Source organism: Choloepus didactylus, chromosome 8, assembly GCF_015220235.1.
Source record: "Choloepus didactylus isolate mChoDid1 chromosome 8, mChoDid1.pri, whole genome shotgun sequence".
Lineage (NCBI taxonomy): Eukaryota > Metazoa > Chordata > Mammalia > Pilosa > Megalonychidae > Choloepus > Choloepus didactylus.
Genome location: NC_051314.1, coordinates 93,187,711 through 93,206,581, shown reverse-complemented (window position 1 = coordinate 93,206,581; position 18,871 = coordinate 93,187,711). Strand labels below are relative to the sequence as shown.

General features: G+C 38.1%; 2 protein-coding genes across 7 annotated transcripts in view; one reads left to right on the top strand and one right to left on the bottom strand.

The window, feature by feature from the left end:
- Positions 1–11,196, bottom strand: part of PUS7L (pseudouridine synthase 7 like) — a 53,244-nt gene extending 42,048 nt beyond the window's left edge. For 2 of the 3 annotated variants that reach the window (XM_037846930.1, XM_037846928.1), the window contains exons 1-3: positions 11,045–11,065; positions 3,553–4,478; positions 63–222 (exon numbers count right to left, since the gene is read on the bottom strand). In XM_037846930.1, coding sequence (XP_037702858.1) covers positions 63–222; positions 3,553–4,468 — 1,076 coding nt within the window. In that variant the 5' untranslated portion in view covers positions 4,469–4,478; positions 11,045–11,065. Of the gene's footprint in view, positions 1–62; positions 223–3,552; positions 4,479–11,044; positions 11,066–11,168 lie in introns of those variants that run through there. The other variant, XM_037846929.1, reaches the window with a different exon arrangement.
- A 66-nt stretch (positions 11,197–11,262) lies between these two features.
- IRAK4 (interleukin 1 receptor associated kinase 4) overlaps positions 11,263–18,871 on the top strand; it is a 32,935-nt gene continuing 25,326 nt past the window's right edge. Inside the window, exon 1 of one of the 4 annotated variants that reach the window (XM_037847924.1) lies at positions 11,263–11,364. The gene's annotated coding sequence lies outside the window, so the exon portion shown is untranslated. Of the gene's footprint in view, positions 11,539–11,572; positions 12,110–12,917; positions 13,018–18,871 lie in introns of those variants that run through there. The other 3 variants (XM_037847922.1, XM_037847926.1, XM_037847925.1) reach the window with 3 other exon arrangements.

Here is an 18,871-nt window from a genome sequence, read left to right as displayed (position 1 = left end):
ATATTTATCTAGTTGATGCAATAAAAAAGTAAAGTTCTATCTTGTAAAGCAATGCCTATTACCTCTCTGGAGTCACTTTTCTAACAACCATTGTTTGATAGGTGATGGCTTTCTTGTCTTTAAGGCCTGCATAACTAAAATCCGAAGGAATCACACCAAGTTTATTAGCTAAAAACCCAACTGCTTCATACATTTCCAAATTTTCCTTTTGTAGGGTAAAAGCTGAAAGAAAAATAATTTTATATTACAAAAAAAACCTGGCATTTATCATACATCAGACAGATTAGTATAATGAATCAAATCATTAATTTCAATAAAGAATATTTTTGAATCAAAATAGAAAAACACCTTCAAAGATTTCAGCTAATGTTATTATACAGTGCTAGTTGGCTCATTAACAGCATTAATTGGGCATTCAAATGCCCTCACTATCTGGCTCCAATCTACCTTCCAGTCTCCACTGTGACACTTGCATTCCTGAGTTTTATAAACCTGACAGAGAGAACTTCTCACAATGTCTGGAAGGACTAGAACTTTCCACAGCCTTGGACCTTTACACCTTTTAGCTCTTCTGTCTGAAACATGTGCTTACTCCATTTATTACTTGCCATACTTCTATTCATTCTTCAAGACCCAACAGCAGCAGCACTTCTCCCTCAAATTATTTTCACGCTCCTAAGACTGAATGCTCCCAAAGCAGGGATCACTTTTGTTTTCTTCACCATTATATCCCCAGCCTAGCACATAGTAAATATCCAAATATTTGCTGAACTAAATGAATAAATGAACTCCACAAGGAGTTGATTACTTAATCCTCTGCACCTCCAGAATTAGTCATTATCTCCAGTATGACACTTGACACCTTGTATTATAATATCTCTCTTTATGTTTGTCCAACCCATAGACTAGGAGTTCCAGGTTAGCTATCTAGTATTTAAAACAGTGCTTGCTTCAGGGTAGATATTTAAATAAATGCCTATTATATGAGGGGTTGGGGATAGAATTGTGGAATTGGGGAGGAGGAACTAATACAATAACAGTAAGGACAAAATCCCCAAATGTGTTGGCCTATATAACCTGAAGGCACTGACCACAACAAATATCCCAATCCTCAATGCACCATGTTTACTTGTGTGATCCTTTGAAATACTGCCCTCTCCCCTCCAATTGTGAAAAGGAAATTCAATTTTTTTTTTTTTTTTTGCTAAATAATATATACTTTGTTCAACTGCTGTAAACTTCAGCAGCAGTTATAAGTGCCTCTCTGAAGAGTACTCTAAGAAAATGAACATTAAACATAAGCATATTCTGTGACCCAGCAAGTAGAAAGATGCCTGTATTTCACATCCTTCTATTACACATATATATGAAATGGCTAAACAAGAATCAATAATATCCATACCTTAGAATAACATGTAGTAGTTAAAAAGAATGGGGAAAATAAATATGTTTTGATACAAAATAATCTCTAAATATGTATGATATAGAAAGTTTCAGCATCATGCATATTGTATATCATATATGTGACAATTTTAAAAACCAGTAATGTATATTTTCAATGTTTTAATTTATATAAGAAAAATACACTCATGTTTTTTACTTACATGTTTAAGAATTAAGTGTAAACAAATACAATTTCTGAAGCAAATATAATTTCTGAATCAGAGGTTTCTGAACCTCTGATTCCAAGGCAACGTTATATAAACTCTTTGACTATTAAATGAAATGAAAATCCACATTTAAAATGTAAAGATATTATAACCTCAAGTATTTCAGCTATTGTCATGATAGGATTAATTACACAGTTTAAGTAAAATGATTTTGAAAGATGTGACAAGTAGTAAAATCAATGAGAAAGATAAAAATATCAAATATCTTAATATCCACAAGATTTGTTAAGTCTTTCATTTCAGGGGTCCACAGTGTGATTCTCACAAAAGGTTGGCTTTTGCAAAATCTGGGATAGGCAAAACGTATATTTGTCATTTTATCTGTTCTTGGACTTCCAGGTATCCCAGTATGTTCATGCTGCTCTCTGGTGGACCATCAATTTGTCCTTTTAACATATCCCTCCAGCTGGTCAAACTCTTAGCAAAACTAAAGTTAATCTAATAAAAAGTATCCACAATTTTTTGCTCCTTAATCCAAATTAACACTGCTAGAATCTGAAGTAGTAAAAAAATATATATAAGAATTCCTAGATCTACTAAAATCACATATCAGCAATTCCCTTCCTGTAATGCTAGTTTCATTTATCCCTCAAAATAGCTTTATTATTTGTTACTGTTTATTTCATGCCTAATGTGTCATGTCATATAGTAGGAGCTTTCACATAGAGAAGGCAGGTCACATAACCAGACAGAAATTTCTAAGAGGGAATAAGAAGTTAACTTTTGAGAATTTTTTATGTGCTAAAATTTTCATTGATTATTTTACCTAATCCTTAAAATATTTCTATGAATTAGGCATTATTATTAGCCCATTTTAAAAGTATAACCCAAAAGTTAATGAATTATTAAGTAACTTGCCCATGCTAATAGTCTTCCCATTTTTAGATTTGTGGAAACTTAAGTCTTATATGTATGAGTAAGGTCATAAATACTTTTATGAGCTAAAACCAAAATATAAAAGCATATCCACATAACTCCAAAGTCCAGGCTCCTTTCATTTACACCACAGACTCTCTACCTAGTGCAATCTTGTTTCTATACCACATATAGCTGCCCAAATTTTGGGTCACTTGTTTTATCTTACATGTTGTGCAGTATAAATGTATAAAACACAACCATTTGAAACACTAAGTCATCCTTCAAGTAGGATTTAAGACTAAGAATAAATTTGGTCAGACTTATAGAGTAAGATTTCATCAGTTCTATCCCATCCTAGGAAATGAATATATCCCCTTAAATAGTGGTTCAAAATGTGGGCCCAAGACCAGCAGAAAAAAGCATCAACTGGGAATTTGTTAAAGCCCCACCCAAAATCTTCTAAATCAGAAACTCTGGGAATGAGGCTCAGACATCTGTGTTTTAATACATCCTTTGGGTGATTATCATGCATGCTAAAGTTTCACAAACTCTTCTCTAAAAGATGGACAGAACCAAAGGAAGGTGTTCTCTGTAAAAATTTTCAGGTTCATACCTTATTTTGGGTAGGAAAGTTTGTTCGGGATTACAAGGTGTTCTCTTCACTTTCCCAACCATAGTATACATATTCTGTTTATCTCCAAATACTTAATTTTAATTAAGATGACTTTCAAACTATGAAATTAAGATTCAACTCCAATAAAGGTTATGAAAAACAAAATAACTGCTTTAACTTTATACATTTGTGATTATGTTAACTATACTTGTCTGTGTTAACCATACTATCATCAGTTAAGGCTAATTTTTACATTTGGTATAATTTGAAAGGCTTTATCTTCAATCAAGTAACATATTTTTCCAAATATTCCTCTGGCAAATTCTATTCAACCATTTGAAATTATTCACCTTTCACACAATTTTAAATTTAACGAAGCTTATCCAAGAAAATGAAGATTTACTAAATTACCTGTATATATTACTTTCCTTTCCTGGCATTCAAGAAGAGACCTTTTCCTGTGCTTATGTGCTTTATCCCGAAATCTTACTGTTATCACTACATTTGGATTACCAGCATTGTAATTCAGCTCAGAAAAGGATTTAGTTTCCACAAGGTTTCCAAACTTTTTGTTAACAAAATGGTGGACAGCTTTTCTGTGGTCTTTATTTGTATCAGGTTTAAAGGTAAATTTGGAATTTTCTTTCTTTGCATCTAAATATTTAAAAAATTCACATGCTTCTTCTTCAGATACCAGGTGACAGAGTTCTTTATACTCAAGATTTGGTTTTACAACAATTTCACTATTTTTTCCTATAGTTATTAAGAAAGGAAATTTCTGCCTAACAGCACTATGTAAAATAGCCCTCTGGTTTTTCTCTAGGATTCTGCCTAATGACAGTTCAGGAGATGATGGTCCAATTAGCTCATTTTCAGAATTCCACTTATCTTTTATTTCACAAGCAAATAGATTCAATAATTCATTAGTTTCTTCATCTAACAAGGAACCCAATACATCAGCTTTTTCTTTTTCACATTTGGAAGGTCTTTCATTGATAGTCTCTTCATTTTCTGTACCAGAATGATGGTTTTGGTCATCATTGGAGAATCTAATCAAAGGATTAAGTTCTTGGTTACTTCCATCTTCAAAGGGAAAATTCTGAAGATCTATTTTTACGTTTTTGGCAAGATTATTTGATTCAGGTAGTATTTTACTAATTTTGTAAATAGGCTCATCAATGGCTTTATTAACTAACTGTCCTTGTTCATCAATCTCAATAACCACAAAGTCACTTGGTGAGCTTTTTATAGTGCCACAAAATCCAATATGATCATTAATGTAACACAAAGAACTAAACCTGATTCTATAATCTGTATCTTCTTCCATTTTTAAATGTCTGCAAAAGAAACAAAGAGGTAGGTAGTTACCAGAAAGAGAAATTGTGGATAACAAAAAAGGAATAGGTGCGCAGGATTTATTTAATTTTGAGCCCCCTTAAATTATATAAGTAATTTATGATGTGCATATTGACTCTTCCATACCAAGATGAATAAACAGGAAAACTATTTCTCTGGTATAGTTGGTGAACTTGTGTCTTCATCCACCCCATACTTACATCTATCATCCCGGCTTAAATGGGTCAGTGTCAGACTTACCTTAAAAATACTATTTGTAGGCCCCAAAAGAAGAAACTAGATGGCAGGAATTTTTCCAATGATTTCTTCAAACTCTATCCCTAGAACCTAAAATTTCTAACTAATTCCAGAGAATCTGTCGCTACATTTTTTGAAAATCAGAGGGGGTGGGAGTTAGAGAAGAGACAAGGAAAAGACAGGAAGAAATAGCCTAAATTGATAAGTAAATACAGTTCTAAATACCAACTTATAATTTGATTATGCTTTAAGGTAGCCTTAATTTAGTCCTGGACCTTAAGCCTTCTCTAAAGCCCTCATTGGGACAGGTACAAACTTTTGAGGGTGGCCCAGAGGACATTTCCAACTACAGTAACATTGCCTTTAGAGAGAAGAGACCCTTATAGAGCTTACTCGAAGTAGTAGACAAAACTATGACCTCTGAGGAAACCTTCATTCACTCTTCACACAACCCAAGGCAACCTTATCACACGTTACTGTGGGAAAGAGCAGTTGCCCAAGGGCCCTCTATCATTTGGCTACCATCAGAAACCCACATGTTCCAGGTAATTTGTCATCATTTGGATCTCCCCCATTTCTACAACATATTCTACTAATCTGAACTAATTAATCAACACCCCTGCCTTCTGCCCCCTTCTCAATCCCTTCTATTGTGCCATGTAGAAATCACAGCAAATTCTCCATATCCTAATTTCCTAGTGAACACATAAGGGTATATTTAATTGCCTTAACTTCTTGCACATTCCCTTCAATTTCTTGTCCTAATTGAAACCCGGCTATTTTTTTTTTTTTTTTTCATTTTTATTGAGATTGTTCAGATACCATACAATTACCCAAAGATCCAAAGTGTACAATCACTTGCCCCTGGGTACCCTCATACAGCTGTGCATCCATCACACTTAATTTTTGTTCAATTTTTAGAAACTTTTCATTACTCCAGACAAGAAATAAAGTGAAAGATGAAAAAAGAAAAAAAGAAAAGGAAACTCTAATCCTCCCCTATCCCTAACCAACCCCCTTCAATTGTTGACTCGCAGTATTGATACAGTACATTTGTTACTGTTTATGAAAAAATGTTGAAATACTACTAACTGTAGTATATAGTTTGCAATAGGTATATAGTTCTTCCCTATATGCCCCTCTATTATTAACTTCTAATTGTATTGTCATACATTTGTTCTGGTTCATGGAAGTGATTTCTAGTATTTGTACAGTTGATCATGGACATTGCCCACCATAGGATTCAGTTTTATACATTCCCATCTTTTGACCTCCAACTTTCCTTCTGGTGACATATATGACTCTGAGCTTCCCCTTTCCACCTCATTCACACACCATTCGGCGCTGTTAGTTATTCTCACGTCTTGCTACCAACACCCCTGTTCATTTCCAAACATTTAAGTTCATCCTAATTGAACATTCTGCTCATACTAAGCAACCACTCCCCATTCTTAAGCCTCGTCCTATATCTTGGTACCTTATATTTCATGTCCATGAGTTTACATACTGTAATTAGTTCCTATCAGTGAGACCCTGTAATAATTGTCCTAATGTGTCTGGCTTATTTCACTCAGTATATTGCCCTCGAGGTTTTGTCATCAACCCATTTTTTTTTAATATGGTTTTGTTCACTCACCATACATTCCATTCCAAGTAAATAATCGATGGTTTTCTGCATGGTCATACATTTATGTGTTCACCACCTTCACCACTATCTACATAAGAGCATCTACATTACTTCCACAAGGCAGGAGGGAGAGTCAAAGAAGGTAGAGAGGCAAAAGAAAGAGGAAAAAAAAATGACAGCTAGGAAGCAGCAAAAGGAAAAATAACCTTAAATCAAAGTAGAATAAAGAATCAGACAATACCACCAATGTCAAGTGTCTAACATGCCTCCCCTATCCCCCCCTCTTATCTGCATTCACCTTGGTATATCACCTTTGTTACATTAAAGGAAGCATAATACAATGATTCTATTAGTTACAGTCTCTAGTTTATGCTGATTGCATCCCTCCCCCAATGCCTCCCCATTTATAACACCTTGCAAGGTTGACATTTGCTTGTTCTCCCTCGTAAAAGAACATATTTGTACATTTTATCACAATTGTTGAATACTCTAGATTTCACCAAGTTACACAGTCCCAGTCGTTATCTTTCCTCCTTTCTTGTGGTGTCTCACATGCTCCCCATCTTCCTCTCTCAACCGTATTCATAGTTACCTTTGTTCAGTGTACTTACATTGTTGTGCTACCATCTCCCAAAACTGTGTTCCAAACCACGCACTCCTGTCTTCTATCACCCTGTAGTGCTCCCTTTAGTATTTTCTGTAGGGCAGGTGTCTTGTTCACAAAGTCTCTCATTGTCTGTTTGTCAAAAAATATTTTGAGGTCTCCCTCATATTTGAAGGACAGCTTTGCTGGATACAGGATTCTTGGTTAGTGGTTTTTCTCTTTCAGTATCTTAAATATATCACACCACTTCCTTCTTGCCTCCATGGTTTCTGCTGAGAGATCTGCACATAGTCTTATTAAGCTTCCTTTGTATGTAATGGATTGCTTTTCTCTTGCTGCTTTCAGGATTCTCTCTTTGTCTTTGACATTTGATAATCTGATTATTAAGTGTCTTGGCGTAGGCCTCTTCATATCTCTTCTGTTTGGAGTACGCTGCGCTTCTTGGATCTGTAATTTTATGTCTTTCATAAAAGATGGGAAATTTTCATTAATTATTTCCTCTATTATTGCTTCTGCCCCCTTTCCCTTCTCTTCTCCTTCTGGGACACCAATGATACGTACATTATTGTACTTTGTTTCATCCTTGAGTTCCCGGAGACGTTGCTCATATTTTTTCATTCTTTTCTCCATCTGCTCCTTTGCGTGTAGGCTTTCAGGTGTTTTGTTCTCCAGTTCCTGAGTGTTTTCTTCTGCCTCTTGAGATCTGCTGTTGTATGTTTCCATTGTGTCTTTCATTTCTTGTGTTGTGCCTTTCATTTCCATAGATTCTACTAGTTGTTTTTTTCAACTTTTGATTTCTGCCGTATACATGCCCAGTGCTTCCTTTACAGCCTCTATCTCTTTTGCAATATCTTCTCTAAACTTTTTGAATTGATTTAGCATTAGTTGTTTAAATTCCTGTATCTCAGTTGAAGTGTACGTTTGTTCCTTTGACTGGGCCGTAACTTTGTTTTTCTTAGTGTAGGTTGTAATTTTCTGTTGTCTAGGCATGGTTTCCTTGGTTATCCAAATCAGGTTTTCCCAGACCAGAACAGGCTCAGGTCCCAGAGGGAAGAAATATTCAGTATCTGGTTTCCCTGTGGGTGTGTCTTAGAAAACTGCTCCACCCTTTGATGCCTCAGGTCACTGTGCTTTTCTGCCCAGCAGGTGATGCCTGTTAGCCTGTAATTCTTGACTGGTGTGAGGAGGTGTGGCCGTGTTCCCCCAGGCTCTGGGGTCTGGTTCTGAATGGAAAGGGCCCCACCCCTTTCCTCCTAGAGAAGAGAGACCCCTCAGGTGGAGGTCATTAGCATTTCAATGGTCTCATTCTCTGCTTGTGGTGTCTCCACCCTTCTCAGAGTCACAGCCCTGGAAACTGAAAATGACTGGGGCTTTCTCCACTGAGCCAAAAAAAGAAACAGATAGTCCCCTTCAGACCCAGTCCAAGGCGACCCTCCGGCTCTCCCAGGTCAGTTGTCACCCAAAGCCTCTGTCTGTTTTTTGGGGATGCATACCTGTAGTGAGCAGTTCACACTCGCTACTTAAAACCCCAGTTGGAGCTCAGCTGAGCTGTATTTGCTTGCTGGGAGAGAGCTTCTCTGTGGTACCACGTGGCTCCACAGCTCGGGCTATGGGGGAGGGGGTCTCCCGACCTGGTTCCGCAGGTTTTACTTACAGATTTTATGCTGTGTTCTCGGGCATTCCTCCCAATTCAGGTTGGTGTATGATGAGTGGATGGTCTCGTTTGTCCCCCCACAGTTATTCTGGATTATTTACTAGTTGTTTCTGGTTTTTTGTAGTTGTTCCAGGGGGACTACTTAGCTTCCACTCCTCTCTATGCCGCCATCTTGCCCAAGTCCTCCTGGCTATTTTTCCAAACTAGTTCTTCCATGTCCTCCCAAGTGAAGACTATTTTTCATTTGACACACTACATACCTTAGGACCTGGAGGATGTAGATATCTTCTATGTTTCTCATTGCTCCTTCCAAACCATTTATTTCCTCCTCTACCTTCAAAAATCCCAGTTCTTTTAAAGTTCATGCCACTGGCCTTTACCAAATGCTTTAACTCTCACTCTGACATTCTGAGGACTCCTCTTCATTCACTGATGACTTAACACCTGGCTCACTATCTTTGCATCCAACATGACTACCATGTTCATCCACCTGGATATTCCATTTAACATCATGGTCCCTCAGTTCCTCAACTTCCCATCTCCACTTCATCTAAGTCATCCACTCCCTTGGTAATACCAACAACTTTCTCATCACGAAACCATCCTTCAAAACATCAACTTTAAGCATCTAGTTCTCTGATCAACCCCACCATCCTTTCATCACCCCTACTTTAATACTTCCATTCCTGAAATTCTTCGACATCATGAAGCCCTCTAATCTCTGCTTCTGTAGCTCACTATTGTCCACTCTCCATATAGTTCCCAGAATGTTTTTAAAAATAAATCATATCACAACACTATTTAAAACCCTCTAACTACACTTTTAATAAATTCCAAATCCCTTACATTGGTTTTGAAAGACTTCTGATTCTAGATTCTGTTCATTCCCCAAATTCATCTTATATCCTTTCCCCATTACCCATTATACTCCAGCTACAATGGCCTTCTTCAGTTCCTTTGTATTAACTGTTTCTGCTGCTTAAATTATTCTTTCCCTAATCACATAGCTGCATCTTTGGGAATCACATCTTCAGAGAGGCCTTCCCTGACCAGTGTCTAAAAGTACCAACAATTCATTTTTTTTCACAAAACCCTATTTTATTTCATTTTTCACAAAGTATTTCGAAAATTTTTCTTCATTATTTATTCTCTATCGCCCCCAATTACTATGTTAGCCCCATGAGCAGGAATCTTGTCTCTCTCATTTATCACTGATTATCCCAAATTTGGAACAATGCCAAGTACATAGTAGGCATCCAATAATATTCACTTTTGAATGAATAAAACAACCAGAACAAAATAAGAGCTGTAAGAGCAAAAAGGAAGAAAGGAATCAGGAAAAGCCTAATGCATGAGGCAGCCATCTAAGTGTGGCCTCAAAAGGGCTCAAGAGATAGAAATGAGGCAGAGAGAATATCATAAGTAATATATAAACAAAATATGCAATGTGTTACAGAAAAATATAAATAGCCCAGATGCAGCAGTAGGGGAAAGAGTTTTCTAGTACAGTTTTGCAAACAGCTGGATTAGAACCAGGCTATGGAAGGCTGAATGCCTTGTCAAGGATTTAGAATTCATTAGGTGGTCAATGGGTGGTCACTGGATGTGCTTGAGTAGAAAAGTGACACAAATCATTAAGATGCTTTAGTATGATGATCCTGATGACACTGAGCCAAATGCATCTGATGGAATAAGACAGGAGTTGGGAAGTGAAATAATCAAGCACGTTGCTGCAGAGATTGGCCTTGGAAAGAAGAATGGTCATCTCTTTCTCCCGAAAAAGTAAGAAGATATGAAGGCATTCCAAGCTAGTGTATTAGGCAGAATAGGGGAAGAAAGTAACAATAAAGGGATTACAACCAACATTTTAGTAAAAGAGTGGGCAAATGCAGAGACCTGAGGCGGTTAATCAAGTAAGAAAGATTGCAAGTGGGAATTTGGAAAGTGCTAAAAGGGTCTAGATCCAAACTGGAAGGCAGCCCAGGAGCCCACGTGGAGTTAAGCTTTAATGGACAGGATTCCTAAACCACAGTTTGGTGATTAGAGGGCGGGACAGCGAATCGCAGTTGGAGAATTACAGGTTGGGGAAGCATCCTGGGAAGGTGGTAGAAATGGAGGGAGTTATTTTCTTCTTCACCATGCTCTTCCTCCACTAGCCGCCCAAGCTCTGCCGAATTCGTTCCCACAGAAGCTGCCAAGCCACAGAAATAAAGCCTCTCGCGACGCTGCCATATCACTTGTCCATAAAGTGCCCCCCAGACACTGCCAGCAGCTCCACTTGCCTCTCCCTCCGCACTCCCCGCCTACCCACGGCGCGACAAGCCCACGTCACCCTCCTGGGAGCAAAGGATCGAGGTCCCCAATGCCAACCTTGTCATACCCCCATACACAAGCCCCACACCGCCCAAGTAGCAATCCAGCCTACCTCCCTTCCAGGTGAAGGCGCGCCTCGGCCCAAAGCTCTGCGCATGCCCGGAAGTCTTAAATATTCAGCCTCCGACAAAGGCATATTTAAAGGGGCAGGCTCGCACGTAAAAGAGGCGCCTTACCCAAGACGGGAATTTCTCACTGAGTAGCGCCTAGGGACGCAGGGAGGAAGAAGCGGGGCAGGCGGGGCAGGCGGGGCAGGCGAGACGGGGGCGGGAACTGGAGACTTGCGCCTGCAGAATTGCTTCTCAGTGAGCTGGTTTTTAGGCCGCTTGCTCCGGGAAGTGGCGCTCAGCTGGCGCCCCGCACCCGGGGCAGGTAAGGGGTTCCCGCCGTCCACACCTCCTCCCCGGAGACTATCCTTCTGCTCTCGAGTTGTTGCGTGACCACTTCGGAACGCAAATCGTCTTAAGTCGTCTCTTCAAAGTGAGAAGAGTTAAGGAGGAAATAGGTTGCGTGGGCAGAAGGTGCTCCAGGATCGTGACCTGGGTGGTGAGTCCCTTGGGATCGGAAAGTTAGTCCAGCGTGAGGAGGAACCTGAGGCGCGGAAAAGTGTCACCCAGCTCTTCTGTGGCTCGGTCAGACCTCGCCTCTTTTCTCAGTTTCTAGGCTGTTTTTTCTCTGAACTCGTTCGCAAAATGAAATCTCGTTTCCCAATAGCCAGGAAGTAAGCCCAGCCCTCGGCAGAAATGCTGGTAGCATAGGAAGCATACTGAACCTACCCGCGATTCGACTAAGCTTTTTTCTCCGGTTTCCAAGCTTCCAGGAAATTAGAAAGTGGAGAGGAAATGTGAAGTTCGTATAACTACATCATCAGATGGGAAAGTGTACTTAAGCCTGGAGACGAGAGTGGAGACCAAGGGATTTAAATTAAAAAAAAAAAAGAAAAGAAAAGCAGAGCTCGGGAAACCAAGAAAGCAAGCACATCAGCCATTTAGAATGAGAACGAATAGCACTGTTAGTGCCTCAAAAACCTATCCATCCAAGGCGCCCTAAGAGCACAGGATATTAAAATCTGCCTTTCCCTTTTCTGGGGATAGTCCTTGGAAACGCCTGTCAGAAGGTGTCTTTTATTCTTCTTTGTTTTATTGTTCTGTTTCATGCTAAATATTCATTTGAATTTTGCTTTCTACTTTTCCCAGTGAAAGTGATCTTCTCCAAATTTGCGCCGCCCACAGTTTTCTCTATTTTGGTAAATTTCGGGAAACACTAGTTCAGGCCAAAAACCCCCTCAACATCCTTTCACTCCACATCAGCACATAGGTTCTGTTGGCTCTGTCTCAGAATATATCCAGCATCCAAGGACTTTGCATTTTCTCTGACTCCACTCTGGTCCAAGCCATCAGTGTCTCCCAGGTGAATTGTTAGTGTCTCTCTGCTTCTCTGCCTTTTCTCCAATGAAGTTTATTCTCAGCAGTACCCCAGTGTCCTTTTAAGGCATGGCCTTGGAAAGAACAATGGTCATCTCTTTCCCTGAATGAGGACATAAATATAGAGCATACATCTATTTTCTCAAAACCTCCACTATTTTCTCATCTCACTGAGAGGATAAACTAGCAACACAAAGGCTGTCAAGCGCTAGGAGACCTGCCCCCTTGCCTCTCTGACCTCATCTGCTACTTTCCCGCTTCTCCTCTCCAGCTTCATTGTCTCCTTGCTGTTTCTCGATGGCCCACTTCAGGTCTTGCATTTACTATTTCTGCACAGGCAAGTTTTCCCTCAAATATCCTAATAGTTGACTTCCTAACTTTCTTTCAGACCGTTTTTGAAATGACATCTTCTTATTCTTATTTGGGATGGTGTGTGAATGTATGCTTCAAGTAAGATTTTAAATTTTGAGATATAGAACTTCTAGGTATATAAGCGTGGAGGAGTTGTCGGATGTCCTCCTTTCCTGGCATTCCTACACTGTCACCTCTGCTAGACATACGGGTGCAGGAAAGCTACAGAATTTATCTCACTGGCCTTAAGGTAAACTGTTCTTATTCTCAGTCCCCTATATTTTAGTGCTAGCCTTTAAGATTTGTAACCAGTTCTACCTCTGCTAGCTTTGTCTATGATACCATGCTTTTTACAATGAAAAGAAATGTGGATAAGAAAAAGTAACTTGAAGGGAGCAATTGCAGAGTCTGTAGGCAGATAGAAATAGTAATAAAAACATTCAGTCTTAATTCAACACAAATGTTGAGCAGCTGGTAATGGTGAATTGGGTTAGGTCTCTGCCCAGGAAATCATACAGTCTGGCAGAGAAGGCTAACACATAAGCAATAGATTCTGAAAGTAGAATGGCCAGGTAACATTTAGGATCAAAAGGGATGACTATCAAGGAAAGCCATGGAGTGCTTTTTGAATTGAAATAGGTATTTACCAGGTGTCCTTCAAAGCACTTGGACAGTTCTTCTACCTAACCCTAGATGACCTCACCTATGTCACAGAGAAAATAACATTGCATGAAAACTCTCTCCCTTCGAATATTTCTGTATTCAAGCCTCTGCTTCCCTTTTTCTATATTCAGAGGAGGAAGAGGCTTCCTCTTGTTCAAGGTTCATCCCTCCACCTATATTCTATTCACTATTGCTTTTATATCTTCAACTAGCTTAAGTCTTGAAACAAACCCTTACACCAGCAGTTCTCAAAGCGTGGTTGGGATCTCTGAAACCCTTTCAGGAGACTGGTAAGGTCAAAATCATGTGTAGGTAGAAGATCCATTCAGAATGCAATAGATTTAATGTGACAAGGTTCATTGATATGGTTTCAGATTGCTCATTGCAGCTAACCGTTAGGAAGTTACTCCTTGTCAAGTTTTGGTGGCTCGCAAAGAAAATATCTATTGCTTTCTGAAATAGCTATTAAAATACTGCTCCCTTTTCCAACTATATGCCTTTATAAAGCTAGATTTTCTTCATATATGTCAACCAAAAAACATATTGTAGCCCATTAAATGCAGACTAGATATAAGAATCCGCCTGTTTTCTGTTAACTTGGACATTAAAAAGATTTGCAAAACTGTAAAACAATGTCACTTCATTTTTGTTTTGGTAAATATATTTTTCATTAAAATAGATTATGTATGCTAACGTAGTTTATTGCTGTCATCTTAAAATTAATTAATGAGTAAATAATTTCTGAATTTCTCTTATTTGTAATATATATATAAACCACAAACAAAACCTCTTTGAGATCCGCAAGTTCTGAAACCAAGTTTGAGAATCACTGCCTTCTTCCTCTGTTTCCCCTCTCTGTTCTCTTACTCCTCCTCCTCCTCTTCCTACTCTTTTTTTTTTTTAATCAGAGGAGTTGTAGGTTTACAGAAAAATCATGTGGAAAATAAAGTTCCCAAATGTCACCCTTATTATTAACACCTTGCATTAGTGTGGAATATTTGTTACAATTGATGAAAGAATATTATTATAATTGTACTCGTAACTATAGTCCATGGTGTACATTAGGGGTCCCTGTTTGTATTGTACAGTCCTGTTTATTTTTTTTATTTTGTTCTAGTAACATATATACAACCTAAAATTTCTCCTTTTAACCACATTCAAATATATTACTCAGCTCTGTTAAATTACATTCACAATGTTGCACTATTACCACCACTATCCATTACTAAAACTCTTCCATCATTCCAAATAGAAACTCTACAGTTTAAGCATTAACTTCCCATTCCCTACCACCACTTGACCCCTGGTAACCTATATTCTAGTTTCTGACTCTATGAATTTGCTCATTCTCATTAGTTTGTATTGGTGAGATCATACAATATTTGTCATTAGATGTCTGGCTTATTTCACTCAACATGTTTTCAGGGTTCATCCATGTTGTAGCATGTATCAGAACTTCATTCATTTTTATGGCTGAATAATCTTCCATTGTATGTATTATCACATTTTGTTCATCTATACACTGGTTGATGGGCACTTGGGTTGCTTCCATCTTTTGGCAATTGTGACTAAGGCCACTATGAACATCAGTGTACAAATATCTGTTTGAGTCTCACTTTTAATTTTGGGGGGTATATACCTAGAAGAGAAATTGCCAGGTCATATGGTAATCCTGTACTTAACTTTTTGAAGAACAACCAAACTGTCTTCCACAGTAGCTGATCCATTTTACATTCCCACCAACAATGAATGAGTGTGCTTATTTTTTTCACATCCTCTCCAACACTTACAATTTTCCATTTTTTTTAATAAGTAGCCATTCTAGTGGGTGCAAAATGGTATCTCATTTGATTTGCATTTCACTAATGGCTAGTGATGTTGAGCATCTTTTCTTGTGCTTTGTGGCCATCTGTATATCTTCTTTGGAGAAATGTCTGGTCAGATTGTTGACCTGCTTTTTAATTGGATTATTTGTCTTTTTGTTTGGGGTGGAGGATTTCTTTATATATTCTGAATATTAAACCTTTATCAGATATGGGAATACTTTCTCCCATTATCTAGGTTGAGTTTTTACTTTCATGATGAAGTCCTCTTTGAGGCACGAAAGTTTTTCATTTGATGAGGACCCATGTATCTATTTTATCTTTTGTTGTTTGTGCTTTGGGTATAAAGTCTGAGAAATCATTGCTTAATACAAGGTCCTGAAGATGCTTCCCTACATTTTCTTCTAGGATTTTTATAGTTCTGGTTCTTATATTTAGGTCTTTGATCCATTTTGAATTGATTTTTGTATATGGTGTGAAGTAGATGCCCCCCTTCATTCTGTTGCATATGGACATCTAGTTTTTGCAGCACCATGTGTTTAAAAGTCTATTCCTTACCAATAGAGTGGACTTGACACTCTTTTCAAAAATCAATTGACTGTGTATGTGAAGGCTTATTTCTGAACTCTCAATTCGATACCATTGGTCCATATATCTGTCCTTGTCGTGGTTACATGCTGTTTTGATTACTGTGGCTCTGTAGTAAGTTTTAAGATCAGGATATACGAGTCCTCCAACTTTGTTCTTCTTATTCCAGGTGGTGTTGGCTATTCGGGGCCACTTACTCTTCCATTTAAATTTAATGATTGTCTTTTCCATTTCTGTAAAGAAGTGCTGTTGGACTTCTGACTGGGATTGCACTGAATATGTAAATTGCTCTGGGTAGAACTGACATCTTGACTATATTTAGTCTTCCAATCCATGAGCATGGAATGTCTTTCCATATATTTAGGTATTCTTTGATTTCTTTTAGCATTGTTTTGTAGTTTTCAGTGTGTAAATCCTTTACATCCATGGTAAAATTTACCTCTAGATAATCGATTCTTTTAGTTGCTATTGTAAATAGAATTTTTCCTTCATTTCCTTTTCGGAGCATTCATTACTGGTGTATAGAAACACTACTGATTTTTGCTTGTTGATCTTGAACCCTGCCACATTGCTAAATTTGTTTATTAGCTCTAGTATCTTTGTTGTAGGTTTTTCAGGATTTTCTATATTTATAAATCTTGTCATCTGCAAATAGGGAAAGTTTTACTTCTTCCTTTCCAATTTGGATACCTTTTACTTATTTTTCTTCCCAAATTGCTCTGGTAAGTCCTTCCAATACAATGTTGAATAACAGTGATGACAGTGGGCATTCTTGTCTTTTTGGCAATCTTAGAGGGAATTTTTCAGTCATTCATCATTGAGTATGATGTTTGCTATGTGTTTTTCATATATATTCTTTGTCATGTTGTGGAAGTTCCCTTCTATTTCTAGTTTTCTAAGTATTTTTATCAAGAAGGGATGCTGGGTTTTGTCAAATGCCTCTTGTGTGCTGATTGAGATGATCATGTGGTTTTTTCTTTTCTTCCCTTTATGTGTATTACATTAATTGATTTTCTTATATTGAATCATCCTTGCATGCCTGGGATAAATCCCACTTGATCATGGTGTATAATACTTTTAATGTGTTTTTGTAGTTGAGGAAGATGACTCTGTCAGTTTTTGCTTAGTTGTTCAAACATTCTGTGAGGGGATGTCACCTGGGAGCATCTTACACCACCATCTTTGTCAGCTGGAAGTCCCCTTCTTCTCTTCATAGCCAGTCTTCCTAGAAAAATCCACTTCTTCCATTTACTCACTGCTCTGCCCAAACTGTTCTTAAGTCACCAGTGGGCTTCTGCTTTCCAAGTCTAACAGACACCATGAGTGCTTATTTGACCTCTCTGAGTCATTTATACCAGTTTGTCCCCCATTCTAGAAATTCTCTGGTATGTACTGTCTTGGTTTCCTTCTTACCTCCGTGACTCTGCCCTATCAATATTTTTAAAACTTCTTTCTCTTCATTCATTCCCATTTTATATATTCCTAACAGGTAACCTTATCTTTTCTTGTTGCTTCAACCAAGTCTTTTATTTATTGAGCATTCTTTGCCTAAGCTTCCTTCCGAAGCCACAGACCATGGATCTAGTTACCTGCTGCCACTGCCCCAGATAGTTCCAGAGATAGATATTTCACATGTAACATGACCAGAACTGAATGCTTTATTTCTTCCTTCTGTCATCTACCTAATTGCCCAAGCCAAAAACCTGGGAATCACCTCCCTTGTTCCCCTCACTCTCCATCCCTCCAATATCTGATCTCTCATGAAATTCTTTTGATTTAGCCTCCTGAATCTCTTGAATCTTTTCCTTCTTCTCCATTCCCCCACCCAATACTTTTTCTGGGCTCTTGTTTCTGCTCACCTAGATTATTGCATAATCATTCAGACTGGTCTCCCTGCCTCAATGCACAACCCTTCAATTTTTTATACAGAGGAATCCACTTAACTGAATAAGATCATATAATGCCCCTTATTAAATCTTGAAATGTCTCCCCTGTAACTGCATATGATGAATTGTCCCAGCCTCATCTCTTAGAACTTAATCACATGCAGCAGATTCCTTGCCTGAGACCAACACATGCCCTCACACGTTTTCCTGTGTTATTCCCTCTGCCTGGAACCTTTTAAAATTTATCTTCATTTCCTTTCACTCATCTTTCCAACCTCCCACCCTAACCAGATCTATCTTGATATACCTACTTCAGGCTGCCTTTGCTTTATGCTCCTTCTCTGGTTCTCTTAGCACTCTGCACATACCTCTTCTAGTATTCACCACTCACTGAATTGTTTGTGTCCCCTGCTAGACTGAGAAGCTTGAGAACAAATATTTCTCTTTTCTGTGCTCCCATTACTTGGTACAAATCATAACACATAGAAGATACATTTATTGAATGTATGAATAATGAGAGGAAATGAATGTTCTTTCCAGCAAAGAGGATGACATGAACAATACATCAAAATTATAGAAGGAGGCCATGTGACATGAATTTTGGAATCAGACATGGGTTCAACTCCTAGCTCTTTCACTGCCTTTCTGAAATAGAGATGATAAAGCTAGCTTACTCAATGTGAGGGTTAAATGAAAAATTACATGTAAATCACCTAACTTAGTACAGGGCAATAAATTCACACATTCCTAAAATTAACATTACCAACAATGTGCTGTTCACTAGGTATATATTAGTGAGTAAAGAGAAATTTCCTGAATTCATGGAGTTTATAGTCTACTAGGAGAGACAGATAGTAAACATGCAAGCAAATAAACATATGCTTACAAATACATTGTTCAGAGATAAAGGATAATTAGGTGGGGGGCAAATAGATATGGTGGTCAAGGAAGGCCAGAGAGAACAACAGAACACAAATACAGAAACCTAGGACATAGGGAGACTTCTCACTTCTTACTCTATTATAGCTTTTGAATTTTTTACTATATGAATATATTACTTATTCCAAAAATTAATTATATTTTATTTAAAAATGAAACTGTAGGGGAGCAGGAATAATTGGGAGAGGAATACCCAATCTAAGTC